A 26,059-nucleotide genomic window follows, 5' to 3' on the forward strand; every position below is an offset into this window, starting at 1 on the left:
GATGAAATAGTTACTTCAATGAATAAATATTTAAGTTTTTATTGAATGCAATTCATTTAATAACCAATAAAAGCATTCATATATATATTCGTATACGAAAATTAATGATTAAAGAATCATTCTATTCTCAAGCTTTATATCATTGATTCCGTAAAAGAAAATTACATACCGATGCTTTCTAATTTGTTTCCATCTCTATGATTCGTTTTTGAGGATAGGTGTTAATAGTTTTGCAAGCTATTTTGTATTGTAAAGCTTTCACACACACATATATTTTGCTTTTGGTTTTATCTTGAAAGCTTTCTAAATTGCACTTGCATGAACCAGAAAATTTATTTGATTAGTCTTTTTAATTTAACTCCAATATAAACACTATATCACAGGTATTTTTCTCAAATAAAATATGAATAAATCTAAGAAAGGAAATAGAAATTTCGGTTAGAATATTATAAATTCAAGTCCTTGATTTCATTGAACATCCTAAATTTAAGGAAAAGGATTTTCGACATTTGATATAGTTATCTAACAATTATTAGATACTGTAAAATCATATAAATGTTAATATCAATTGGTTCAGTTAAAGTATTTCTATCATTTAGCATTTGCCTCAATGCCCCAAATATTTACTTAAAGAAAAATCTATTGACAAATTGAAATATAAATCCAATCGTTAAGATTACGACGCCAACTATTTGTGTTCCTATTCTTAAACTATTTATAGAATTTAACCTAAAAATGCTGCGACATTTTATATCTAAATTAGGCTAAACTATTGAAAGGTTAAATAATTTTATTTATTATATATTTATTGCCTTAGTTTTATTTAATTAAAATTTTGTTTAAATCAGTAAAATGGGGGACGAAGAAGATCCTTGGGGTTTCGATGATGGCGGTGATGCTGAGGCAACTACACAACCTACTGGTTCCACTGATCCTGTACCATCAAAGCCCGAGAGTGTGAAATCTGAGCCAAGATCCGAAGCAGGACCCCAGGCAGCAGAAGTACCGGGGGAGGAAATTGCAGCCGAGCCCGAAGAAGTGAAGGCACCTCCACCACCACCAGAAGATGACGGTTACAGGAAACCAGTTCAACTATACAGGCATTGGGTTAGGTAAGAATCAAAACTAAATAAGGCAATATATACGGTATATATAATAATTTCTTCTATTTTAATTGTAAAGGCCGAAATTTCTGCAGTACAAATACATGTACAACTATAGAACCAATTATTATGATGATGTCATTGATTATCTAGACAAAAAGCAAGTTGGCGTTGCTCGGGATATACCGAGACCCCAGACATGGGCAGAACGTGTATTGCGTACAAGAGATATCAAGTAAGAATAGTGAGATTATGTAATACTATTTTTATTTAACTTTTGTTCCCCTTCTTGCAGTGCTGGTGGTATTGATAATTACTCGCAGTCCACAAAGCGGGATAAGCACTTAATTCAAACATTAGCTGCATCGATCCGAACATACAATTATCATACTAAAGCATATATCAATCAGAAATATGCAAGTGTTCTTTAAACTCGAAATATTTGCGAACTTTTCACATAACAAATCGGTTAGAATAATGTTATAGGATGTGGTTTTAAGAGTTTTGTATATACAATGTACATATTATTTATACATTGATGAGAAATAGCCTAAATATATCCCGGTTTGTAATCGATATCATGACATACAAAATTGAAATTCGAGAAACTTTAGTTATTATAAACTTGAGCCTAAAGCCTGTCAATAGATTAAGTTATTTGTATCGTTTATTTTGATGATATACTTGTTTATTTAAAATTTGTTCATGAACCAAAAAATATTTAAGTAAGTGCTAATTTTACATACAAAAAAAAAAAAAAGTCTAACAACTAAATAGAGCAATATTAAAAAATAACTGTGCAATAAATATTTATAAACAAAAAAACGAGAATGATTTAATATAGTTTTATTTCAATAACACTTTGAGTAACCTTGTGAAGGTTACCTAATAGTTAAAAATAAAAGTTCAAAAATTCCTATTGTAGTATTGTACCTGTTGTAGATGCAATTCTAATGGTATAAAGAGCATTGAGTACTTGTGCCTGTTCTTTTGCTTTTAGAAAAAAGTAGTAAAAAGTAGTCGAAGCTAGAATTCCTAATACTAATGCAATAAACATCATATCACATGCACACGAGCATACGCATAATAGCGTAAATATGTTTGTGTGTGTGTTTACTTGATGCGTATAAAATGTCAATTACGGCATAACAAAAACGTAATCAACGTTAGAGTGGACCAGATTATATGAAAAGAATGATTATACATTGAATAAAATAAACAAAGAAAATAAAACAAAGAACATTTTAAATTATTTATTCAAATAAATCTACATATTTAATGCTAAGAACAAATATATTATAATATCAGAAATAATTGCAAAATATGAAAAACAGAAAACTAGGGTCACCTTAAAGTTTATTCTTGTAAACTTTGCATTCGAATCGCATCTAAATTTAGTTGCTCTTTTTACTCAAGCCCATGTGCTATATAATCATGATAGCTCTTAAGATTTTGTGTTTTATTCTTGTGTTACAGTGGGTTACTGCACAGGTGGAAGCAAATTCCTTTTGGTAAAATATGAAATACATATTTGATAACAAAAACAAATATTGAAAGCGATGCTGAAAGCATACCATACCTTTCAAATTGTTTTCTTAGTAATCTATGTTATTGTCTGCATAAAGTGATACTATACTTTACTATACATTAATCAACATTTTCTATCTAAATAGCTCGACAAACGATTTACATGCCTTAATTCTAGCTCGCGGGGGCAGCAAAGGAATCCCACTTAAGAACTTAGTTGAAGTTAATGGCTTATCATTGTTGTCACGTAGTATTATAACCATAAGTAATTCCAGTTGTTTCAAGCATATATGGGTCTCCACGGATGATGAGAAAATCGCATTAGAAGCCAAGAAGTGTGAGCATTTCAAATATCTCAAATGCTTCTATTATGTACGCTTCCTAATAATTGATTTTTTTTTCTTTACAGATGGCGCACTAGTACATATACGGCCTGAGGAATATGCAAGGGATGAAACTTCGTCCATAGAAGCTATCAAAGAATTTTTAGAAGTACATCAAACAATTCAAAATTTTGCTTTGTTTCAATGCACATCTGTATTTTTAAAAGAAAAATATATTGAGGAAGCGGTTGATAAATTTCAGTCGCATGATTGTGTGTTTTCTGTTAAAAGGTAAGATGTAGACGTTATATCTTAAATATTTTAACATTTTATTTTAATAGATCCCACCAATTACGTTGGAAATTAATTGACAATCAAATTTTGCCTGATAATTTTCGTTTGGAGGCTAGGCCAAGAAGGCAAGACTGGAAAGGTGATCTGGTTGAGGCAGGAATGTTTTATTTATCAAAAAGAATGCTAGCAACAAAAGGACTTCTACAAAATGAGAAGTATGTTTCATATACATATAGAAAATAAAAATCGCATGATTTTTCCGAATTTAAATTTCAGTTGCGCTGTAGTGGAAATTGCAGCTGAGGATGGCCTAGAAATCGATACATATAGAGATCTAACCATAGCACGTTGTATTATGGATAACAAAGCTTAAACCTCTGAAAATTATTATCAATTATGAACAATATTTTTTTTTTGTATTTTCAAAATAATTGTAACAGCGACTAATTACAGTATACTTATCGATAGTATTTTCGGTATTTTTAACATTAGACCAGCTCTAGTTTGTTTCGATTATTGATATGTTTACAAGTTTTAACAAATAGAATTGGTTAAATATGAATTTTCACAAATTAATTCGGTCTGCTGAAGGTGCCATCGGACGTACGAGATATTATAGCAGCGTTGCGAAGGAAGAACTGCCGGCATCATTTGTTTTGGAGGAGGTAGAATATGTGCCTGAGCGGGATAAATCTGGATTGCGGCGACAACATAAAAATGTGCTCCACGAAACATTGCCATACGACGAGGCACATTCATGGATACATTTGACTGAAAAGTATCAAAGAACCTTGTATGGGCGCTATGGATCGAAAAGTAATGTCAATCCTAAAATATGTTTCGGCACACTCGCCGAACGAACGAAAGCCCAAGAGCTGCAAAGGATTACGCAACCTGAGACTTTGCCGGAATTGTTGGAAAAAATTCGCATCCAAAAAGAGGCGAAGCTAGCAGCTATAAATGAACGCGAAGAGAACATACAAAAGAAGCTGGACAAATTGGAGCAATGGAAGGCAGAATTAAATGCAAAGGTCGAAAAACGTAGAGCAGATGCTGCAGCTGCCATTCAACGCAAAGAACGATTGATTGAAGAGGTTCGTCGGCATTTCGGATTCAAGGTGGACGCACGTGATGAACGCTTCAAGGAAATGCTGGAACAAAAGGAGAAGGAAGACAAGCGCAAGCAGAAGGAGGCTAAGCGAAAGGTCAAAGAGGAGAAGATGATGGCGAAATTAATTCAACAAACGAGCTAGTGTAATTGTTCACAATTGTAAATTAACGTCAGATGGCGATTTGTCATATTTCATAATTCATAAAACGTTTCTACATAAATAAGATCAGTTTGAATTGAAAAGCTTTAATTCCATTTTATTTTATTTCAATTGTCCAAGTCATTTCTACATAAAACGTTGCGTACATACAAAAAGAAATAGATTATTTTCGTAGACTTTGGTTTAAATTTTGCACAAAACTTTTAAGCATATTCAAAATTGGTGTTTAAACAACTACTTAAGTGTAACATTATAAATATAAACACTATATACAAGGCACTTTTTCCGATAGAGTGAAGAGAATTTAGATGGACGACAAATAATAATTCACACACAATATGTATGAGAAATTGAATTTTTTACAAAAGATAGGGAGGGTAAGAAGGCAAAGGCATTAGATTAATCTATGATTAAACCCGTTACTAATGTACCTTAGGCTTAAGCATTTTAAGTCTATCTTAGATAGAAAATTAATTGTTTTTAACTTATTATTTGTCAGGCCGTAATTCGAATTCTTCCAACGCATTATAGAAAATATTTCTGTGCCGAATTTATAATTTTTTTGACTTTTTTTTGGTTGGTGGTATTAAGTTGGGATAGTGCGGATTGCGCACCTTTTCAGATCGAATATCCAAGCGCCTCAGAATTAATATCAGAGCGCAAAGCGCCAACAAATAGAGGCCAACCACGTCCAGCAGATAGTACTGCCACCATCTGAAATAAAGACAAATATACGTAAGTTGGGTATTATGTAAATATGGTGAATTTGGTAATAATGTACCCCATGTTTCTCGCTGGAGTCTGTAGATGATAAGCTCCATTGTGCCGCAGCACGTACTCGGTCCAGTAGATAGCTGTGTCCAGTGCTGTAGATCGCTGATCTAGCAGCAGATTCTGTCGATATCTAGCCGCATTCCTGTAGCGCGGATCGTGGATCACCTTCATGATAGACTTGTAGAGCTGGTTGGTGGACAACGTCTCCAGGTCCAGCTTTATAGCATATCCATCAACCTCCGCCTTGGCCGAGTTGACATCGTGATCACAGAACACAGGCATTGTGACCACCGGCACACCGTGGTAGACCGTCTCGAACATGCTCAGCAGTCCTCCATGTGTGATGAAGGCTCTCAGCTGACTATGTCCAAGGATATCCTGTTGTGGGAGCCAGCGTGAAAGTTTCACATTGGGCGTTAGATCCTGCATATCGGCAGCACTGCCCTCATACTTCCACAGCACATTGTAGGGCAGGCGTGCAAAAGTCTTGACCAACATGCGACGCAGTGACTCCGGCATGTTGGCAGCCTTCACAGATGAGCCCATCGATACATAGATGAAGCCCGAGGCACCCGATGCCGAAATGAAATCATCCAAATCCTTGGGCAAGGGTCGTGCTGGCTTGCAATGGATGCAAGCCACCTCTGCCACATTGGGATTCAGCGCACGAGGATACGACACAACTGCATGTCCATTCTGCAGAATGAAGCTAACGTTGCGTGACATATCGTACGGATGGGGTATATGCGCACCCAAGTGATCCCGCATGATGCGATGAGTGCGACGCATCACATACTACGAAAAGTTTATGAATGATTAGTTAAGTTCAACTATGATTAAGTCTCTATATACTCACGCTGTGTAATATATTCTGACCGATTTGCATGCCGGTATTCAGAGCTCTTTCGTAGAGACTCATTTTATCCGTGAAACTGGAGTAGAAGTTGGGAGTTATTGCGTAGCTGGCCGGGTTTCCGGCTAAGGACAAGCTGCCCGTATAAAAGCCAACTGTATTTATATACATAAATGGTATTTTATACAGATGCGTTAAGCCCTGCAGGCACTCAGGATAGGCGCCGTCCAATATAGCCAGATCGAATGTGCGATTCGCTAGATCCTTAGTTTCCGCATCACCCAACATGGCATCGCAGGACTAAAAAGTGCAAAGGGAATTCTTTACATATGAAATATATCTGATCAGTAAGTTGTCCCACCTCAAAGGCATATCGTAGCCCATCCCAGGGCTTAATGGGCATTTCGCCATTCATTCTGGCACCCAATAGATCCCAATTTGTATAGTTCTGTATATACTCGACCAGATTAGCTGGCGTCACTTCATGCAGACCATCAATATGAAAATCTGCTGGAAATCCGCTTAGGAACGTGATATTGTGGCCCCTGAAATAAGCAGAAGTTCAATAAATTAATAATCAATTAATATTTTTTTTTTTATTTAGAGAAGTTTTATATCAATTAGCAGTCTCATTTAATGCTCAGTTCCGTATTTCCCCCCGCTTAATTATATAAAGCTTGGTCACTGCAGAGCGTTACTAATGATTTTCTAAAGTCTTTTTATTGGCTTTAAAAAATGCCTTCTAAATGCCTGCAGCGCAATGCCCACGTTGTTTTTTTAGTGTCTTTCACGCTTGAGCTTACAATTTATTTACCCTCATTTGCGCATTATATCATTTAAGAAAGTTTTACTGAATCAATGTATGAACAAAGACGTTGCCAATGATATAAGATGTTATAACATATTGCGTTTCATAAATAAACAGTGATATGCTAGGCGATTTTTGTTTCTTGTTTGTTTGCTGTAGATGTTTTACAAATTTTATTGATATATATATAATTATATAGTTTTACCCACCTGCTTATCAGGCCTTTGGCCAGTTCCCAGAATGGAATCTTGTGGGATTTGGTGCCACCCATCGTGGCCATTAGGATATCAGCAGCCAAGGCCTGGCAGGTGAATGTGACAATTAGCAGGTAGCGTATTCCTAACATGTTGCTGCACAGAAAACATAAAATCGATTTAAATTTAACATAATTTTGTGTTTTGTTTTTATTTTTTTTTTTAATTGTTTAATTAGTTTTGGCACAATTTTTATCAACGAACTTTGGAGTGACCCACCGACTGTTTCGACTTCAGCACCGTATTTAAATTCAAATACGCTAGCAGCTTGATTTTATAGTTATAATTTGTAACTATATAGTATATAGATACATATACAATTTTATAATATACATAATAATCTATATAGTAAAGCGTGGCCAATGTTCAGAGCCCGGCATTTAAAGCATGTAATCGAGCGGATAATGCTCATGATTCTGTCACCCAAAATAATATAAATGTTATAGATATACATATATATACATATAATTATTTTGTTGTTCACCAAAGTGCGTTTTAGACTAATCTCGTAAAGCGGGCTATAATCACACTATTGCCTAAAAGTCTGCGCACGTGCCAGCGTTGAACTCTAAACTTTGACATGGGCAAATGTAAGCAAGCTATCAAAGATATTATGATCATCATACTTAAATGCGAAGAAGAACATTATGCTAAAAATGAGTTAATTGAAATTTGATACACCCTGTAAAGCTAAGCTTGGTATTGTTCTGCTTAAATATTTGTATTTAAATTGTTTTTAGTTAATATATGTATTCTTGAAAGACATCTATATTTGTCACTGACCATGAAACGACAACTTGTTACAGGGAGTACGTAGAGGTGTCATGTAATGGATAGAATGTACAACAGGCTTGCAGTTCCTAATTTGATTTTCGTCAGGTTCAGCGGGGTTAAGTGATGGGTGAAATGCATGAAAAATGAAAAAAACTAATTAAGGCACAAAAAACAATATAATATATTATACTTAGAATGCGACCCTAATGAACGTCGAAACAAATTATTAGACTGAAAGCATTTTGTAGTTTGTACTCGGATGTACCACAAATTTAATACGTACTCATACACACATACATGCATATATACTTTGTATGTATGTATATATGTATAAATAAATGAGGTAATTTTCTATACACATATTATACAATTTAAAAGATAGACGAAAATAATTACAGAGACTCATCTTAATGGCCAACTCAAACTCAAGCGTGTCTAAAAAACGTTTTTCAATCTTGAAGCAACCGAAAATAAATGGAGAAAAAATAATAGCGCTTATCTTATATCTATATTTCAACAATCTAACGGGCTACGAATTTTCTTTTTAATTGGTCACGCTGTCGTACCGAGAAAATTTACAAAATTCAGCGACTTGAACGTACTCTATAAGGAGTTGGTAGAAGGAACTTGAAGAGTGAGCCGAATGGATAAAAAGCAATGAGTGAACATGGTCTTTAGCTATGGAATATGATCTAAGATGACCTATACATTCTTCTTCTGCGCATATTTCTAAAAGTAACTAGAGATATCTTATTGATTGATGCAATTCTCGACCTCAACCTAACACGCCCAGTTGATTCCAGTAGCTAAACTACTTCATTATTGTACATTTGAGCAACTGCTTAATTTAGGCAGTTTGTAGCAGCTACTGGGCTTTCGAAAAGCTCATGCGTTTGTTACCAACTAACCGTAGACAAATCGAGTAAGGGTAACTAGCGCCATGGTTGAGCTTGAATTCCACTCGAGAAACCAGTTCCAGCATTCAGAGTAAGACTCTAAAATAATTGCCATCATTGTACGTGCATTGGGTTGAATGCGCCGAAAACGAAAATGAAAACCAAAATGAAAATGAAAATGAAATTGAAATTGCAGGCCTTGTAAACGCAGCAGAGTGTAAGTATATGGGTGCTTAGGTGTGTGTGGTAATGGATGATTCCAAATAATTAAAAAGGCAGATTGTGCGGTTAAAAGCATGTGGAAATATCCTAAATACTAAATAATTAGCGAGTAGAACGAGCTGCGGCTTCAAAATTATGAAATATGCCTGGGTAAGTTGAGCTGCAAATAACCTTGCAGTTTGATTGATTTAATCATGCTTTCAATACATGCCAATTATGCATAAATATTTACATATGTTAAGTTCAAGGCAGTCATATAGGATCTAGGCTATGAAAGCGTACTAGAAGTATGGATTTAAGCTAGCTGGAACTCCAGCACAGCAGAATGAAGAATACTTCATTATATACATCAAACACTTATTGAATTCCTTGGGTTTCTTTTCTTTGCTACTCTCCATAATCTACAGATGATCCTCGAATATTTAAGTGAATTCCTGAGTTCGTAGAATATTCTATTGCTATTTATATTGTATAGTGCGGAAAACTACTTTCATAATTAGTATGAGTAAAAGACAGTTAAGCATTCTTAGCCATATTCTATTTAATATAATATACATATATATTGAGTATGTATTAAGGCATTTGCTAGATAACATTTTTACAGTCTCTATATTATGCAAACTTGCTTAGTTTCAGTTGAGAACATTTCGATTTCAAAATTGCTAAGAGTTGAAAAGCTGAAATCCAGCTTTGATTGCTTTTGAGATTCGAATTGCATATCAAATTAAGGCGTTTCGCAGTTGATGTCGCAAAAAAAACACACATTTTCGCATTACAAAATTGACCACAAGTCCATGATTAGCACAAATGAATGCCTTGTTTTTTTGTATTGTTTTTTTTGTTTTTGGTTTGCAATATAACCAGTTTGCTATGCTATAGTCTGAATGAATTGCAGAAAAAGAGCTTATATACACTTGCTTGGGGAGTAGTTTAAATTTGTCACGATTTTGTTGACACATAAAATATGCATTACAAGAGCTTAAATTTGAGTTAACGGTATCACCGTAAACATATGCTTATGTGAGCTATAAGAAACAACATAAACCTCGCTGAAGAGAGATTAGCGTATTACACACACGCATGTGATGTGGATCATTGATAAATCGGGCGGTATTTCCGAAACACGAGTCTACAAGGGTATTACTCGCTTTGTCAATGCTGCGGATACTTTTAGACAGAGTTATTTAGAGATATGTGTATGTGCTTGGATCTTGTTTTGTAGCATTGTATTTTGAATCTTAGCAGCATAGTCAACTAATTAACCTGCCAATTTTATGTGCGCAGTTAAATAATGAAACATGCAAAAACAAAAAGAAACAACAAAATGCTTTGAGATCTTCGCACACAGCTTTGTCGCAAGATGTGCCAAAAAACAAGAAATTATTTAAAAAAAAAAAACATTAAATATACACAAAAAAAAAAAAAAGACATTGCGCAATTTAAAAACATATTTTGACTATTTATAACAAACAAGCTAAGCATTTACAATGACAATGACAACAAAATGAATAAGAAGAAGCAGAAAAAACGCCTACTATGGAAAAAAAGTATCGAACAATAATTTTGCATTTAAACAAAAAGCGAGGCATTGTTGCTCATCTTGTTCCTTTGTCAATGTCACTTGCAATTTGTTGTTTTGTTTTCTTTTCTTTTTCTTTTTGTTTATTTTTTCCCACTTTTTAGCTTGTGCCAATTTGGCGCACATAAATTATTTGCAGCTGTGACAAATAAAAGCATAGAAAAAAGCAGAAAAAGAAATATAAACTATAAATGATATTTTTGTTCAGAGGCCTAATTAGCATATTTGTCGGGTGAAAAAAAAAACTTTCAAATGGAAAAAAATATAATCAAATTTGACTTGGAATTTTTTATATCCAAAATGTTTTTTTTTTTTTTTTACAATTTTTGTAATTTTTTGTGTGTTCCAATTGGCCTGCTGCCGCTGTTATATAATTTATATACATTTGCATGTGCGTTCGTTTAAGTACATGATATAAATAACAAGTGTGTGGACTGCGCAACAAGTTCGTGTCGCAAGTCTTTTGTTTTTTCAAGCTTTTTTTATGAAACTTCTGCAAAGTTTTTCTTGAAAGTTCAAGCTAAGTGGAGCTGCATTAATTGTGTTGACCTTGCCCTGACCCAACGCATCTATTATGTTTACAGTAATGTTGCTGTTTTTGCTGCTACTACTATTGTTGCTGCTGCTGTTGTTGTTGTTATTGTTGTTGTTGTCTGGGGTCAGTTTTTTTGCGCAATCAATTGGCTTTCGCGCCGGTTTTTGTTGTCGGTTGTGCAAATACACATGACTCGAAAAGCATATTTACAGCCAAACATTTATGGCTATGTGTGCGTGTGTGTGCCTATATGTATGTGTATGTGTATGTGAGTGAGTGAAAAATCTGGTTATCAATTTCTTGGACAACGTAACACTTGAGTCACTTGCTGCAGCAGCAGCAGCAGCAATGACAACAAAAGTAAATGCAACAACAACAACAACAAACATGGTCCCCAACACGTATTACACTTGCAGCATTCACATTAAAAAAGTAACTGTTTATGCCCAATATCCTATATATAATCTATATTTAGATGTGTGAGTGTGTGTGTGTTTATTACGTATTCAGGTCAAAGTTAATAATTTCTTTTATACAAGTTTTCATTTTTTTTGGTTGTTTCTGTTGTTGTTGTTGTTGTTGTTATTGCACTCTCTGAAGTTCAGGTCTTGTCGTTTTGTGCCTTGTTGCACGTTTCATTGGCCGACCGACGTTCAATTCAATAATTTTTTTATTTGTATTTTTTGGGCTCGTGCATAAGCGTAGCAGTTAACATACTTTCACCAATGCAAATGTATTATTTAATACAGCTACAATACAAAAAACAAGCATTTTGTTTCTTTTTGCACTGTCCACTTTCACGTTAATTTTACCGTTATCCGTTAACTGCAACCAGCTCCCAGAATAAAAAACTTCACTTCACTTCGCTTCGCTTCACGTCGCCTCGCTTCCTTTAAATATGCTAAATATCGCACATTATTTCTTTTACAATATGCAAAGTGTTTAAACGAAACAATCACTAGACACACACACACGCACTATAAAACATACACATATGTGTGTGTGTGCACTTTAACTATCAAAGTGTATTTTCTTTTACTCCGTTTGCTCCGGCAAGTTTATGCAGCACGTAAGTAGTTTCACCGCGCGATCCCATCGACTAACTAAGCGAAGTTGTTGATAAAAACGCCGTTATGGCATTTTCGGAGATACGCTGTTGAATGTAACGACAAACAAAACGTTACGTTGTTTGTGTATTTTTGTCGGTATTTTTTAGCGCTTTTCAGCAAACAGCGCTGCTAGTTCCATTTCAAGAAGTTGGGAGCGAAATTTATTTGTCAAATGAAATATTTATTACGAGATATATATAAATAAAGGTGTCAATGACAAAGGTAAATAATCTTATACATAAGAATTCGGCATTTATTTTCATATCTATTATTATTTCAGTTCCTATTATCAAATAATTTCTTTATTCATTATATGTGATTACGAACTATTAATTTTTCAAAAAAATAAATATATATATTTAAGAATCAGTTGTACATTAACTTTTCAAGCCACATGTTTCCGTTTTACAATAGGTAAGCAAGTCTAAGCACCAAATTTTCTGAAGGTTCTTATCCGTCTTATATAAGTGGAGACATAAACCTAGCTTATTTAATCAGTCGACGCATAGATGGCGCTGCTAAACGGATAAAAACGATTGCCTAATTTTGTGTCCAAGATTAAACAACTTCATAACTTTATTATTATTTAAGAGTATTTTTAAGTTTCTATACTAAAAGTTATGACAACGTTAAATTTAGCTTAGATTTTGTATTATAATCTCTATCTATTTCCCACTTATATATTATTCCAAATTTCATTCATGAAATGAAGTTGAGCTTTGATTTCAATTAAGCGAATGACGAACCATGCGCAATTAAAATACATTTAATTTGTTGCGGAAACTTAACTCACCCACCTGTTGTTTGACCAATTAATATGTGCTTTAAGTTCGGTTTTCATAGACAAAACACCAATGTTCCCATGCTACTCTCTCTCCTCTCTTGCTCGCTCTCTTTTTCTCTGTTTGTGATCTCGCGTAAAACTGTATATGCATGTGTTGCGTGTGCTCGTGTTAATCTGTGTGTGTGTGCACATTTATCAGCATATGTTTCAATGGCCTTAGTCCAGTGTCAGTCGCTTAATTGGTTTCTACGGCATCGGATCTCTCGGGTGTGTGTGGAGTTTGATGACATTTTCGAATCACTAATAATATAAGAAATCATATTATATAAACTATAACAAGTTGACTAGATACTAGCGTCTTATACGCAGATAAGTATCTGTATATATAAATAGTTGACTTTTATATATAAATATATGTATATACATATGCTTACTTATTATATGTATTTAGTGCGAGCTACACTGCATTCCGGTTTTGGATTAATCAACAAATCGACGACGGCGACAAGGCGAAGGCGAAGGCAAGGGAGACGTGTGCTGCGACGTCAGAGACTATTTTAAATTCAAAACAAGACAAAAATCCCAATCGAAAACGGAAAAATTCGCATAAATTAAACTGTTCTCACATACTCAAGTTGCGAATCAAAACCGAAATACGAGACTTATCAATATCAATTCCTAAAATATCTGAGGCGAACACAAAGGAATCTCAAGATGAATGTCATAGGTAAAACCCATTAAAGCTCTGCGTAATTTTTTCCAAGAACTGATTAAAATTAATGCTATATTCTTTAAAGTAATTAATGCAAGTAGATAACATGATTCTGATTCTCTGATTCTGACTTCCATTGACTATATCTAGTATATATGTATGTATATTCTCGCTTTCATAAATTTCAGATTATGTCAGCCGTCTTCTAGCTACAGTCCTCATGCTCTGCTCCATTTCCTGGGCTCAACAGCGTCTCCCACAGCTTTCCGTTGGCTTCGATCTACAGCCGCTGACGCCGGCGGCGGCTTTTCTGCCGCAGAGCGGTCAGGAATACGCTCTGCGCTCCAACTTCGATGAGGATACGCTGCGTAGCGTGGCGCAGAGCTCACAACAGTTTGGACTCGACTTTTTGAATCGCATCTCCGTAGTGGTGGCCAAACGTAACGCCGACTTTATGGTATCTCCCTTCTCGGTCTGGTCGCTGCTGATACTGTTGTACGAGGGTGCCGGCGGGCAGACTTATGAGCAGCTGCGTAAGGCGCTGCGCATCAATGTGGATGACGAGAAGCTGCGCTCCGTCTATCGTGTGTGGAGCAGCTTTCTCAAGTAAGCCCAACGTTTGGTTATCAACTGTGGAGCTATTATCATTAATATTATTTTACTCCATGTAGCACCAACAGCTCAGCGATTGAGGTGGCCTCCCTTCAGGCCTTGTACACGGACTCAAAGACGCCGGTTAAGAGCACTTACAGAGAGGTCTCGAAATCATACGGTGTGCAGCCCGCGGAGGTGGATTTCTATAACCGCGAAACAATATTCCTGATCAACGATGCCACAAATCGCTCCACTCGTGGCCTCATACCCTATGCCGTGCTGCCTCAGGAGATTTATGGCGCCAAGATGTTTATGCTTTCGTCGCTCTACTTCAAGGGCCAGTGGAAGGTGATACACAAATTGCCCATATGCTGTTATACATGTCTTTAATACAAAATTTACTACTAGTACCCTTTTAATGTAAGTGCCACACGTCCGGAGCCCTTCTATAATGAGCAAGGACAAGTCGTCGGCCAGGTGTCGATGATGGCGCAGGAGGGCAACTTTGCCTATGTCACCAACATTGAGGGCTTGGATGGCTACGTACTGGAGCTGCCGTATGGCGAACAGAATCGTCTCTCTATGATTGTTGTTTTGCCAAAGCGGGGCTTCAATCTCAACGATGTAACCAAAAACCTGATGGACCTAGGTCTATCACCGGTCTTGAGGCGTCTGGAGAACTTTGCCCGCAATGCGGATGAAGACAATGTGGTGGAAGTTTTGCTACCCAAGTTTACAACAACGACGGACTTCAACCTAAGACAACTACTGCAAGAGGTGAGTTCACGTCGAAACCTGCTGTAGTTCTCTTAATATACAGAATGATTTCTACAGATGGGCATCCAGGATCTGTTCGATCAGAGTCGCTCAAATCTAAGTCGCATGGCCGATGGCTTGTTCGCTAGGCTCTGTGTGCATGCCACCAAAATCATTGTGGACGAGAAGGGCACGACAGCAGCGGCTGTCACCTCGGCCGTGCTGAGCAACAAGTCATCGCCACCAAAGTTTTACTTAAACCGACCCTTCCTCTACATGATTGTGGATAAGTCAACCAATTTGCTGCTCTTCGCCGGCCAAGTGAGAAATCCGAAAGCGGCTTAAGTCAAGTTAATTTTTTCGTTTTAATGACATAACCTAAATAAACTACAAATACGAATCAACTCTTATTTTTTCGCCCGTCCAGCAGCCTTTTTCCCTCCTATGGGTTGTTGTTTGTCTTTGCTGGCTTTGCTCGAAATGAGTGGATGTGTTTCTAAAAGAAAAACAAAAGCGAGGCCGCTGATTATGTTATCAGTAGCATGAATTGCTGTTTACTTACCATCGGTAGGCGCGTCGGGCAGGCTGACATCATAGTGCTGCATACGCCGGCGCTTTGAAGCCATTATGTCCTCCTCGTAGTCACGTGAATCGCTACCCACTAACGCAGGGGGAGGATCCAGATTATCTTGCGCTGTCCAGCCATCCTCGGGGTCCTCTACCTCGGGTGCCATGGGCAGGAACTGTAAGGCATTCTCATCTTCGCCCTCTTCGTCCGAGGAACAAAATGCTGCGACCGGCTCTACTTTTTGTACATCTACCTCAATCTCCTCGTCCTGCTGAGCATCGGCATTCAAGTCCACCGACTTATCCTCATCGGCAATATCGAATTCAGACTCTCTTTCTTCATACTCAACGTTCTCATCCAGTTCCTTAAAGTCAGGCGCAAAAGCCGACCAATTCTCCACCTGATTCTGTGCCCAAATCGAGACCAATCCTGAGCTAATACTAGCTATAATTGGACGCACAGGATGCCAGACAACGTCCAGCAGCAACTCCCCTTTGGTGCCATGCAAAATTTTCACAAGATTTCCAATTGACTTTTCCCAAATATACAATGCATGCTGTCGAGCGCTGCCCGCACAAATGTATTCCCCATCGCCAGAGAAGCAACATTTCTTCCACGTTGTTCTACAATCAAGAATTACTATGAGAGGGGTGGGATAAATAGACAGAGAACATACTTGTTGACCAAATCCTGTAACTTTTGTATGGGCTCTGGCTCGCCATCTTTGCCCAATGCGATAATCTCTTTAGAATCGTAAACGCGGATCACACGATCGGATGTGTTTATAAGAAAGGCACTAAAAAAGAAAGTTTCGTAGTTAAGTTTATTAATTTACAGGGCAAACAATGACACACTTACTCCCCGCGACGTGCGAATTCAATGCTCTTCACAGCCGTCGCACTCGATGTTCCCACAATAATCCGAAAACTGGCGACTACTTCAAATGTTTCCACATCCAGCACAAGGATTTTGCCCTTCGCATTGCCAGTGTATATATGTTTACCGCGTCGATCAAACGATGCAACTATATTCAAATCGCCCTGTAAGAGGAAATACAGTGTTATACGTAAATCTCCGGCTAGCAAACGAGTTAATCAAAAAGTTGCCGCTCCCAATATTGCTTGGTCTTCCAAATAAACTTACATCAGAATCCAGCGGGAGGCAGCGATGTGAGCCTGCTATTTTAACTAAAACAGCAGCATAGCGCATTGGGCAGACAAGCAGGCGGCTGTCGTTGCGTGGGTCGAACTGCACCTTTAGCACGGGTGAAGGGAAGCGATATTTGTGCTCCAATTCACCGGTAAGCACATCCCATATGCAAACATTGTTATCAGTGGAAGCGGAGAGTAACTAGAAATGAAAAGCATAATTTAACATATTGATTAATGAATAATTAAAATTGCATTTGTCACTTTGTGGCCATTTCTAGTCCAGCTAAGACTGCAGACAGGATGTACGTGGGCTGATATTATTTTTGCTATACCGCGCGTCAAAAAATCCCAAATAACAATTCGTCCGTCATTGCAGCCGACTGCCAGTAAAGTTCCGTATTTGTTAAAGGCGCAGGTAACAGCTAGCGATATGCAATCCAGGGAGCCATCAAACTCCTCGGGATAGTTTTGACCAAAAGATTCTAGAAAGCAACAAAAATATATATAATAATATATTATTTTAATAAATTAGCGCAAAACCCACCAAGCAGTTCTAAATTCATGTTTGGGTTTCTTCTTCTTTAATGACATTCACTTTAATTGTTTGTAATCGATAACCATGTTTAAAAATCGACAGGTTCCGTGAAATAAAAATCATGGTTTACTGTTCTTCTGTGTAATGAGTGCCTTTTAATTGTTCTACAATTTATCAATGGAAAAAATTCAAGAAATTTAAATAACCCTAATTTCGAATATAGTGCTTTTTTAAAAGTAATTCTTCAGAAATGGAACCAAGTCCAATAAAATATGAACTAAATCGATGGCTTTTAGTATTTATTTCTTTTCAACATTCGGTCACACTAGATCCGAGTGGGTTTTGTGCGCACGTTGTACGTAAAAAGTTTTACATTTCAATTATAATAGCTTAAATTATATTACTAATATCAAAAAAGTGCAGCAAGGTCTTCTTAGACGTGATACCTATTGAATTCCAACTTATTTGGGTTACTTATTAAATTTTTAAGTGCTTGCGAAATGATTTTAGTGTCGACGTCACCTTTGGAGCCCCGCTCCCGCTCTCTCATTCACGTTTACTCATGCTCTCATTCTCTCCTTAGTGAAGTGAAATAATGAATTTGATTTTCAACTCAAGTTTAAATATTATTTTGTTATCGTTTTACGAAAAAGAAAGTCAGATTTGAAAAAGCTGTGTTTTAACGTAATTCAAAATTGTAAATAACCCCTTCCGATTGGACTTTCTATCAGTTGTCTACGTATTTTGCTTAAGCTTTCTTTATATTACTTACATATGCATGTACACAACATCTACACCTACATATCCATCCACATCTACATATGCATCTACATATACATATACAGATACAACTACATATTTATGTTTTGTATGTAATTATTTTTTAGTGTATTCATCGCCAACCACGTTAAAAGGAAGAACGTGAATGTGAATACAAAATCACAAAACTGAAACTTAAATTGAAAACAACAATTTTCGTTACATTTCCACTTCTGGCAGTGCAAGTGAATATTCTACAAAGGCAAATAAAGGAGCACAGGCCACAGACCCGTTCTTTTGATTCCCAATTTGCACAAAGGGCCGCAAATAAATAGCAATAAGTACGCAAAATGTCTGGCGAAGAAACGTCTGCTGATCGCAATGTCGAAATATGGAAAATAAAGAAGCTCATCAAAAGCCTGGAGATGGCACGTGGGTAAGTAAGCCAGTCTATATAGCACGTAGCTCTCATAGTTTGTCAACTGGAATTTGTTATTTTTTCTGTTGATATATGCTGGTACATACGAAAGTATTGGGTTAGGGGGACAGGGGCCAGCCTTGCAGCGCGCCGTCGCTGTACAACGAAAAGAGTGGAGTGAGTCGAATATCCGATTGTTATTTTGGACTCACCCTATGTTGTGGGCCGTCAATTAGCGATGAAAGTGCGAAAAAAAAATAAAAAGGGAGTGGGTCATCAAAGGGTATAAATTATCTCGCAGCTGATTTACGTTAGCTTCTTATATAGCAATGCGATAGCATCAATATCTGGTCTGAATTGGTTAGCAATAGCAATGATTTGGATCAAACCACTTTGATTTAGATGGGTGCCTCGGATTGGTAACAAACAAAAGCCCCATTGCTCTGTGTGGCGTTGCCCCACACAATTCCCTACACAAGCACAGAAACACGCATTACTCAAACGGCTCTCAGCGATTGAAGTGTGTTATTGGCGCTCTTTCGCGCTCTTACTTTTGCGAAAATACGTTGTGGGGAGAGCAACACGTTTTTATTTGTCAGGGTTTTATCAGTTCAAACCAGACAGTCTGAGGCAACAACCCAATCGAGTTGTGAGTAATGCGTGGAGCTAATGCTAATGCTAATGCCTTGTTGGCACCAAAACTGAACAATGCTTTTATTTGGTGAGAAATATATTCCTTTTGTATATTGAAATTAGCAACGAAAAGTTGCATTAATCATTTATATGTATTAATATACAGATGGTATACTCTCTGTCTCTATTTCTCTCTTCTGCTAAAATATTGATGACTTGGCTTACTGTAAAAAGGTCAGATTTGTATTTGCAAACCATAACAAATCAATCTTGCGAGGTGCTGCAATTTGACATTCACAACGAGTGCTAGCCACTTGAAGCGGCGGCATTGTGCCAGGTAGAGATGTCACATGAAAAAATATCGTATGCACTTGATCTGCATATCGATAGATTAAAGTGTGCTGGTCCTCGAATTAGTAGAGTTTGTGAACTGTGGGGGAACAGATAGTGATCGTATTTCATATATATATTTTGATAGGAACTGATTATACTTGCGATGTTTTCTCTTATTGCTCTTCAATATTTCTGTTTTGTTATCGATCTTTTCGAAGAAAAAGTAACGTCATATTTGGTGTGCTTTTATAGATCACTTTCTCCATTCTTTTTTTTTTTTTTTTTTTTCGTACAAATAATAAATACTGTATACTGATTATATTCTCTTTGCAGAAATGGCACCAGCATGATTTCATTGATTATTCCGCCTAAAGATCAAATCTCTCGTGTCAGCAAAATGTTGGCCGATGAATTTGGTACGGCCTCCAACATCAAGTCGCGTGTCAATCGCCTTTCCGTCCTGGGCGCAATCACGTCGGTGCAGCACAGACTTAAGTTATACACCAAAGGTAAGTTGGTAATGCTATCTAGTATTAATATCACTCAATTAATGATTAATGATTTGTCTTGTAGTGCCTCCCAATGGTTTGGTCATTTATTGCGGCACAATTGTTACAGAGGAGGGCAAAGAGAAGAAAGTGAACATTGATTTCGAGCCATTCAAGCCCATTAATACCTCATTGTATCTGTGTGACAACAAGTTCCATACGGAGGCACTCACTGCCCTGCTTGCCGACGACAATAAGTTCGGCTTTATTGTAATGGATGGTAACGGCGCTCTCTTTGGCACCCTGCAGGGTAATACGCGCGAGGTGCTTCACAAATTCACTGTCGATCTGCCGAAGAAGCACGGGCGTGGTGGTCAGTCTGCGCTTCGTTTCGCCCGTCTACGTATGGAGAAGCGTCATAATTATGTGCGAAAGGTGGCCGAGGTTGCCACACAACTGTTCATTACGAATGACAAGCCAAACATTGCTGGCCTCATTTTGGCTGGTAGTGCGGACTTCAAAACTGAACTCAGTCAATCGGACATGTTTGATCCTGTAAGTAATCCAACACTGCTCAAGCATAGCTAGATCCCAAGGGCTACTTCCACTGGCCTCACCGACCGACACACAATTAACTGCGTCTAGCGAAGTTTACGTAAGCTCAATCGCTATAGCTCTCAAATCGTCAGTCATGCAGCCAGTGGAGCCCAATTATTATCCTGAATGATGAACAGAAACGTATGAAATACTACATAGAATATGTTTTTCATGTAAACTAATATATTTTTCGACTCTTTCAGCGTTTACAAACAAAAGTGATCAAGCTGGTGGACGTGTCCTATGGTGGCGAGAACGGTTTCAATCAGGCGATCGAATTAGCCGCCGAATCGTTGCAAAATGTCAAATTCATACAGGAAAAGAAACTCATTGGTCGTTACTTTGATGAAATTTCTCAAGTAAGTAATTAAAACAAAAAACGAGCTTTTTAATATTAATCATAATGTTTGTATAAAGGATACTGGCAAATACTGTTTCGGTGTTGAAGATACTTTGCGAGCATTGGAGCTGGGGTCTGTGGAAACCTTGATTTGCTGGGAAAATCTGGATATACAACGCTACGTACTGAAGAATCATGCGAACTCGACGTCAACGACAGTATTACATTTGACGCCCGAGCAGGAAAAAGATAAGTCTCACTTCACGGACAAGGAGGTGCGTTGTTATAATTTGCATATTTAAAAAAAAAATCCGTCTAATTGAAACTTAATTTTTACAGAGCGGAGTTGAAATGGAATTAATCGAGTCTCAACCGCTTTTGGAATGGCTGGCGAACAATTATAAAATGTTTGGAGCCACCCTTGAGATAATTACGGACAAATCTCAAGAGGGCAGCCAGTTTGTGCGAGGTTTTGGTGGCATTGGCGGTAAGTAATTAGAAAATAGCTCTGGTTAATATATATATATATATATATATATATATATATATATATATATATATATCTGTATTTTAAATATATGTATATAGTGCGAGTGTAAGCTAAACAATTAATTATGTATCTATTGTTTCCACTCCTCTTCCTTCATGCTGCTTTTAAACATAACTCTAAATGTAACTTGGTCAACTTGACGACGCTCTTGTGCATAACCATCAAACTTTACTTGTTTTAATATACACACATATATATTATATTTATGTATATATTTGTTATTTGAAATGATGTAATGTATAGGCATATTGCGCTATAAAGTAGACTTTCAATCGCTACAAGCTGATGAGCCACTGGAGGACGTTGACCTAGATGATTATTAAGAAAAGAAAAGAAATGAAATGAAAAGATGAAGAGAAATTAAAAGAGAAAAAGAAAGCATCGCACTGCATAGATTTTCGGATCTCAATACACACGAAATACTTTATTTGATTTCTTCTGAAACGCCATAAATTGTTCAAAACTTGATAGGAACCAATTTACTCGACGCATAGTTTTTAACAAATAATTCAAAACGAACACATTAATTTATATTCTAATATTAACAATTAATGCCCCTCCTCGTAATTCGATATTTTGATTTGAAATTCATTTAACCCCTCAGTTGGAACATATTTTAATTTAATTGATTCAGGCATTGTGTATTACATTTGATTTAAAATAAAAAAGTAAATATTCAAATTGATTGAGCCCTTACCGTGACACAACAAAAATATATAAGGAATCCAGGCCATAAATCTTTACAAAAATATGAACATGCGAGTATAGCAGGAATAATACTTGATTTACTCGTATTTAACAAATTCGCGTGACTGTTAGAAAGCTCGATATATATTTTATAACATAAGCGCAACTTGGAGAAATCATTTAAATTGTTCAATGAGTCTCGTTCAAATAGGTCCACTAGAAAACGTGGTATTATGCAGAAATATACTCGTATTTGAGAAGCATTTAAATTATTTACATAGGCAACTTCCTTGTTTCCATTTGACACAAGTTAAACGCGTAAAATTCTAATAACACAAAACAAAATACAAACACAAAAATAAAAACAATAATTGAACAAACAAAACCTGAATAAGCGTAAATAAATAAAAAAAAATTGACACCTCCCGACAACGTAAAAAATTATCTGCTTATAAATTACAATTAAATTTGTTTATGTATAAATTTGGAAGTGCTATCAGTCCCGATTTTATGATGCCGCTGATGAGTTCTACCCTAACCACTGGAGCTGGAATACCAAACAATCTCGCTATATACCAATTTATTTAAGTCTTTCACTTTTCTATTCCAAACTGTTTGCAACGCACTCTGCCTATTTTATATTTTAATTTAAACTTTTCATTCTGTAGAGCTAATTTCTATTTAATTGGTTTATTACACAAAGAATTTATGAACAATATTTGGCAAAATATTTATAAAAAAAAGTACTTGAGTATGCTAAACAAATTAATTAGTATTGTATTTCTATCTAAAAATGTGTTGTGCTATTACTTTGATTTATTTTCGCTCATTTTGTTGCACTTTCGCTTTTATCCTTTCAATTACAATTTGTTCTGTGCTCATTTGATTTATTTGATCTCTTTGATAAACTTTATTTGATAATATTTAATATATTGCTAATGCTTCCCACAGGTATCTTGCGCTACAAAGTGGATTTCCAGAGTATGCAGCTCGATGAATTGGACAACGACTGCTTCGATTTAGATGACTACTAGAAAATTTCACACTGTTTTAATCAATTAATGAGACCGCAAATTGAATACTGTTGATTTATAAAAGAAAGAAAACAATCGAAAACAATATAAAATAGAATATTTTAATAATACAAAAAGAACACACAAACACATACACACACAATCCTTCTTCCATTTTAACGTTGTTGGCGAATAAAAGAAAAATTGCAAATAATACATATACCATAAATTGAAAAAAAAGCAAAGATAATATGTTAAATCAAGAGAAACCATATATAAAAAAGAAACCGTTTTACTTGAAGCATCAAATTTTTATTATAATTTGTTCTTTATTTATTATTGTTTTGGGTAAAGTATTGTCAGATTTTAATCAGATTTCTAATTAAATATGCATTTCAGCACTATCAGAGCTCGCCCAGTCGTTCGATTTCATTCAATATTATGTCCAACTCTGCAGCTTCGAGCACGGGAAAGCAAGTGAACACCATTCGGAAAAAGTTGCCCAACTGGCGGCTACTAAGCGGTGAATATCCGACCATCAAGGTACCACTATATGCCATCTGCTCCTTCACTTTCGGTGCCACCTATTGGAAGAAAGTTTGGCAACGAGTCGATCGCAACTGGCAGCTCATACTTACGGTATACAGACGTGCCCACCAATCTTCATTCTCCTCAGAGCTGGGCACTCTCATCGCTTTCGGAATGTACCAAAAGCAAACATTGGAGTATTCATGTTGATCGAGGACAAGTCTGAATCGATCAGGACGTGCGCGCAACTTCTGCTCGAGTAGGCGTGCCATTTCTATGGCATGGTCTACCAAGTGTCCATAGAGCCCGTAACCACGTGCCTTAAACATTAGCCAAAACTTGAAGGCATCGATTTTGCGGCCACACTGAATGCTCTTGTTGCCGGTGTCGTAAGTAACATCATAGAACTTATCCTGCTGGAAAAGGTAGTTGACCTCAATGCTGTTGCAGCGTGCTAGCAAGTCCGATTCCTTGGTAAGGAATAAGGAACATTGCAACGGAACTCCAAGTGTCTTGTGTGGATTCCAGGCAAAGGAGTTGGCGCGTTGTAGGCCCTTCAGTAGTTGGCGATTCTTGTAGGCAAGCAAGACAGCACCGCCTAAACAGGCGTCCACATGCATCCAGAGGCCGTAACGCTGTGCCACATCAGCAATGCCGTCCAAGTCATCAAAGGCGCCCAGCACAGTTGTGCCTGCCGTTGCATTGATAAAAAATGGATCAAGACCGGATTCCTTTGCTGCTTTAATCTTGTCCTCCAGATCGTCTAAGGCCATTTGTCCCTTAGCATTGGTGCGTACAGCTACGCAATTGTCGGCCCCAATACCCAACCAGTGGGCAGCCTTTTTCAGGCTGTAATGCGAATCCTCAGACGTAAAAATTACTAAAGGTCGAATACCAAACATGCCCGAAGACTTCACTGTTGGGATGCGTTTATACCGAGCCAAAACCAGGCCGTACATATTCGAGGCGGAGCCGCCAGGCGCGAATATGCCATCGCCATGGCTATAACCGGCTAATCTACAGACCGCTGATATGACCTCAGTCTCGACCAGGCTAAAGACTGGTGCAACCTCAAAAGTGTAACTAGAAATGCAGCCATTTAAATATGTTAAGGTAATATACATATACATGTTTGACATATTACGAGCTCGTGTTCAATGCCTCAGTCAGCCAGGAGCCAGCCAATCCAAAGGGATCCAATTGACCAAATAGTTGATTGTGGAAGCGTCCATGTGAGGTTTTCACAGAATATTTAATTACCTGTTGACAGATCTCTTCAATGTCGGAGAGTGTGGATGTTTCCTTTTCCTTGATAGTCAGATTAATATGTTTCTATGAAATATACATATAAATATAAATTGTATTACTTTGTAATGATAGAAAAGACGTTTCATGGTTGAATATGCGCATATAAAAATTAAAACAGCAAATCATTAAAATGATCAAGCAACTGCATAGTGAACTCTTTCAATGATGAATATAAAAGGCGCTTATCGGAAACTGTCTCGGCTACTTTGACGAGGCGGACGTCTAGACCTCGGATAGGAAGGACAGGGGGCACTCACCTTCAGCTCGTCTGGCTGCATAAAATCGACTATTTTCTGTTGCTGCCATTGTTGTGGATTGACGCAGATAGTCTCCTCCCGCTGCACCAGCTTGAAGACATTCTGTAGAATCCTCCAATCATCCATTAACCTCATGCGAACGCCATTGACAATCGAAGCAGTGGTCTCACTTTCACCGTCCATTTCACTATATTTCCGATCGAACCTTCGCCAACCGCTACTCAACTGGGAATGCGAACTGATTGGCCGTATCGCTGCATTGGACCTCAGTTCGCGCTGAATGCTTGTTAGAGTTGTAAATTAATTAACCATAGTACACACACGCATCAATATATATGTATGTACATAGGCGCCTAGAGACGTATATACATATATTTACAGTTGGGCTGTGTTCGTGCCGGTATGCCACAACATTAGGGTGAACCTTTTTTCAAGTACCTAGTGTCTGTGGCTAGAAAAAAGATTAGAGAATCTACCTATGATACGCCGGTTTGTGGATTATATCTTATCAAAACCAGCTTTATTTGTTAGTTTGCTCACGTATATTAACCTACGATTATTGAACCTAACACTTTCCACACTTATGATCAAAGCAAGTTTAGTGTTGAATGACTAGTAATTATCAAATAATTTATTACAATATGCAAGTAAAATACGCATACTTGTTTTTTTTATTGCATAATTTAACCGGTATGTAAATTAGGTATATACGATTGTTGATGCATA

General features: G+C 36.9%; 8 protein-coding genes across 11 annotated transcripts; 5 read left to right on the forward strand and 3 right to left on the reverse strand.

Moving 5' to 3' along the window:
• The first annotated feature begins 266 nt into the window (after positions 1-266).
• On the forward strand, positions 267-1,934 carry fln (flightin). Its single transcript, XM_018101546.3, has 4 exons — positions 267-383; positions 849-1,112; positions 1,183-1,338; positions 1,399-1,934. Exons 2-4 carry the CDS (start codon positions 853-855, stop codon positions 1,532-1,534), a joined length of 552 nt encoding a protein of 183 aa, XP_017957035.1. The 5' UTR covers positions 267-383; positions 849-852; the 3' UTR covers positions 1,535-1,934.
• Positions 1,935-2,467: 533 nt separating this feature from the next.
• Positions 2,468-3,739, forward strand: Csas (CMP-sialic acid synthase). The gene is made up of 5 exons (XM_018101544.3): positions 2,468-2,614; positions 2,777-2,967; positions 3,040-3,244; positions 3,295-3,462; positions 3,524-3,739. Exons 1-5 carry the CDS (start codon positions 2,523-2,525, stop codon positions 3,618-3,620), a joined length of 753 nt encoding a protein of 250 aa, XP_017957033.1. The 5' UTR covers positions 2,468-2,522; the 3' UTR covers positions 3,621-3,739.
• Positions 3,740-3,783: 44 nt separating this feature from the next.
• On the forward strand, positions 3,784-4,608 carry CRIF (growth arrest and DNA damage-inducible proteins-interacting protein CRIF). Its single transcript, XM_018101545.3, has one exon. The coding sequence runs from the start codon at positions 3,805-3,807 to the stop codon at positions 4,498-4,500; it is 696 nt and encodes a 231-aa protein (XP_017957034.1). The 5' UTR covers positions 3,784-3,804; the 3' UTR covers positions 4,501-4,608.
• Ugt50B3 (UDP-glycosyltransferase family 50 member B3) lies at positions 4,595-12,329 on the reverse strand. Its single transcript, XM_018101532.3, has 6 exons — positions 12,026-12,329; positions 7,163-7,303; positions 6,507-6,690; positions 6,149-6,445; positions 5,300-6,087; positions 4,595-5,232 (listed from the first exon to the last, which is right to left on the reverse strand). Exons 2-6 carry the CDS (start codon positions 7,297-7,299, stop codon positions 5,070-5,072), a joined length of 1,569 nt encoding a protein of 522 aa, XP_017957021.1. The 5' UTR covers positions 7,300-7,303; positions 12,026-12,329; the 3' UTR covers positions 4,595-5,069.
• Positions 12,330-13,237: 908 nt separating this feature from the next.
• LOC108651683 (serine protease inhibitor 77Ba) lies at positions 13,238-15,568 on the forward strand. Its single transcript, XM_018101540.3, has 6 exons — positions 13,238-13,373; positions 13,558-13,833; positions 14,007-14,424; positions 14,490-14,760; positions 14,821-15,189; positions 15,247-15,568. Exons 2-6 carry the CDS (start codon positions 13,821-13,823, stop codon positions 15,511-15,513), a joined length of 1,338 nt encoding a protein of 445 aa, XP_017957029.1. The 5' UTR covers positions 13,238-13,373; positions 13,558-13,820; the 3' UTR covers positions 15,514-15,568.
• Rbbp5 (retinoblastoma binding protein 5) lies at positions 15,515-17,591 on the reverse strand. Its single transcript, XM_018101538.2, has 7 exons — positions 17,432-17,591; positions 17,149-17,369; positions 16,880-17,086; positions 16,595-16,776; positions 16,413-16,532; positions 15,731-16,359; positions 15,515-15,664 (listed from the first exon to the last, which is right to left on the reverse strand). Exons 1-7 carry the CDS (start codon positions 17,448-17,450, stop codon positions 15,576-15,578), a joined length of 1,467 nt encoding a protein of 488 aa, XP_017957027.1. The 5' UTR covers positions 17,451-17,591; the 3' UTR covers positions 15,515-15,575.
• Positions 17,592-17,630: 39 nt separating this feature from the next.
• eRF1 (eukaryotic release factor 1) lies at positions 17,631-23,549 on the forward strand. 4 transcript variants are annotated; one of them, XM_018101542.3, is made up of 8 exons: positions 17,631-17,777; positions 18,310-18,617; positions 19,899-20,074; positions 20,139-20,608; positions 20,854-21,009; positions 21,068-21,265; positions 21,330-21,477; positions 21,784-22,671. In XM_018101542.3, the coding sequence occupies exons 2-8, from the start codon at positions 18,532-18,534 to the stop codon at positions 21,861-21,863; spliced, it is 1,314 nt and encodes a 437-aa protein (XP_017957031.1). In that variant the 5' UTR covers positions 17,631-17,777; positions 18,310-18,531; the 3' UTR covers positions 21,864-22,671. The 4 variants fall into 4 exon arrangements, with proteins under 4 accessions (XP_017957031.1, XP_017957030.1, XP_089116312.1 ...); XM_018101541.3 differs by lacking the exon at positions 21,784-22,671 and adding an exon at positions 23,179-23,549 and having other exon boundaries at positions 17,632-17,777; XM_089260186.1 differs by lacking the exon at positions 21,784-22,671 and adding an exon at positions 23,179-23,549 and having other exon boundaries at positions 17,663-17,777; positions 18,422-18,617.
• On the reverse strand, positions 23,531-25,645 carry LOC108651680 (cysteine sulfinic acid decarboxylase). The gene is made up of 4 exons (XM_018101534.3): positions 25,334-25,645; positions 24,913-25,100; positions 23,879-24,851; positions 23,531-23,824 (listed from the first exon to the last, which is right to left on the reverse strand). Exons 1-4 carry the CDS (start codon positions 25,514-25,516, stop codon positions 23,645-23,647), a joined length of 1,524 nt encoding a protein of 507 aa, XP_017957023.1. The 5' UTR covers positions 25,517-25,645; the 3' UTR covers positions 23,531-23,644.
• Positions 25,646-26,059: the final 414 nt, after the last annotated feature.

Source organism: Drosophila navojoa, chromosome 4 (assembly GCF_054131105.1).
Source record: "Drosophila navojoa isolate 15081-1374.11 chromosome 4, UAZ_NAV_1.0, whole genome shotgun sequence".
In the NCBI taxonomy this organism is placed as follows: Eukaryota; Metazoa; Arthropoda; class Insecta; order Diptera; family Drosophilidae; genus Drosophila; species Drosophila navojoa.

Coding starts and splice junctions, on each gene's coding strand:
- CRIF (XM_018101545.3), top strand. CDS start 3,805: ATGAATTTTCACAAATTAATTCGGTCTGCTGAAGGTGCCATCGGACGT.
- fln (XM_018101546.3), top strand. CDS start 853: ATGGGGGACGAAGAAGATCCTTGGGGTTTCGATGATGGCGGTGATGCT. Junction 1,113..1,182: donor CTATACAGGCATTGGGTTAG/GTAAGAATCAAA, acceptor TTAATTGTAAAG/GCCGAAATTTCTGCAGTACA. Junction 1,339..1,398: donor TTGCGTACAAGAGATATCAA/GTAAGAATAGTG, acceptor CCCTTCTTGCAG/TGCTGGTGGTATTGATAATT.
- eRF1 (XM_018101541.3), top strand. CDS start 18,532: ATGTCTGGCGAAGAAACGTCTGCTGATCGCAATGTCGAAATATGGAAA. Junction 18,618..19,898: donor AGCCTGGAGATGGCACGTGG/GTAAGTAAGCCA, acceptor TTCTCTTTGCAG/AAATGGCACCAGCATGATTT. Junction 21,478..23,178: donor AGGTTTTGGTGGCATTGGCG/GTAAGTAATTAG, acceptor TGCTTCCCACAG/GTATCTTGCGCTACAAAGTG.
- Ugt50B3 (XM_018101532.3), bottom strand. CDS start 7,299: ATGTTAGGAATACGCTACCTGCTAATTGTCACATTCACCTGCCAGGCC. Junction 6,088..6,148: donor GTCAGAATATATTACACAGC/GTGAGTATATAG, acceptor AACTTTTCGTAG/TATGTGATGCGTCGCACTCA. Junction 5,233..5,299: donor ACTCCAGCGAGAAACATGGG/GTACATTATTAC, acceptor TCTTTATTTCAG/ATGGTGGCAGTACTATCTGC.
- LOC108651680 (XM_018101534.3), bottom strand. CDS start 25,516: ATGGACGGTGAAAGTGAGACCACTGCTTCGATTGTCAATGGCGTTCGC. Junction 25,101..25,333: donor TGCAGCCAGACGAGCTGAAG/GTGAGTGCCCCC, acceptor TATATTTCATAG/AAACATATTAATCTGACTAT. Junction 23,825..23,878: donor GGTGGGCACGTCTGTATACC/GTAAGTATGAGC, acceptor TTCTTCCAATAG/GTGGCACCGAAAGTGAAGGA.
- Rbbp5 (XM_018101538.2), bottom strand. Junction 17,087..17,148: donor GGACTAGAAATGGCCACAAA/GTGACAAATGCA, acceptor TTTCATTTCTAG/TTACTCTCCGCTTCCACTGA. Junction 16,533..16,594: donor GAATTCGCACGTCGCGGGGA/GTAAGTGTGTCA, acceptor TTTCTTTTTTAG/TGCCTTTCTTATAAACACAT.
- LOC108651683 (XM_018101540.3), top strand. Junction 14,425..14,489: donor GTGTGGAGCAGCTTTCTCAA/GTAAGCCCAACG, acceptor TACTCCATGTAG/CACCAACAGCTCAGCGATTG. Junction 14,761..14,820: donor ACTTCAAGGGCCAGTGGAAG/GTGATACACAAA, acceptor ATTTACTACTAG/TACCCTTTTAATGTAAGTGC.
- Csas (XM_018101544.3), top strand. CDS start 2,523: ATGTGCTATATAATCATGATAGCTCTTAAGATTTTGTGTTTTATTCTT. Junction 2,968..3,039: donor CGCATTAGAAGCCAAGAAGT/GTGAGCATTTCA, acceptor TTTTCTTTACAG/ATGGCGCACTAGTACATATA. Junction 3,245..3,294: donor TGTGTGTTTTCTGTTAAAAG/GTAAGATGTAGA, acceptor TTATTTTAATAG/ATCCCACCAATTACGTTGGA.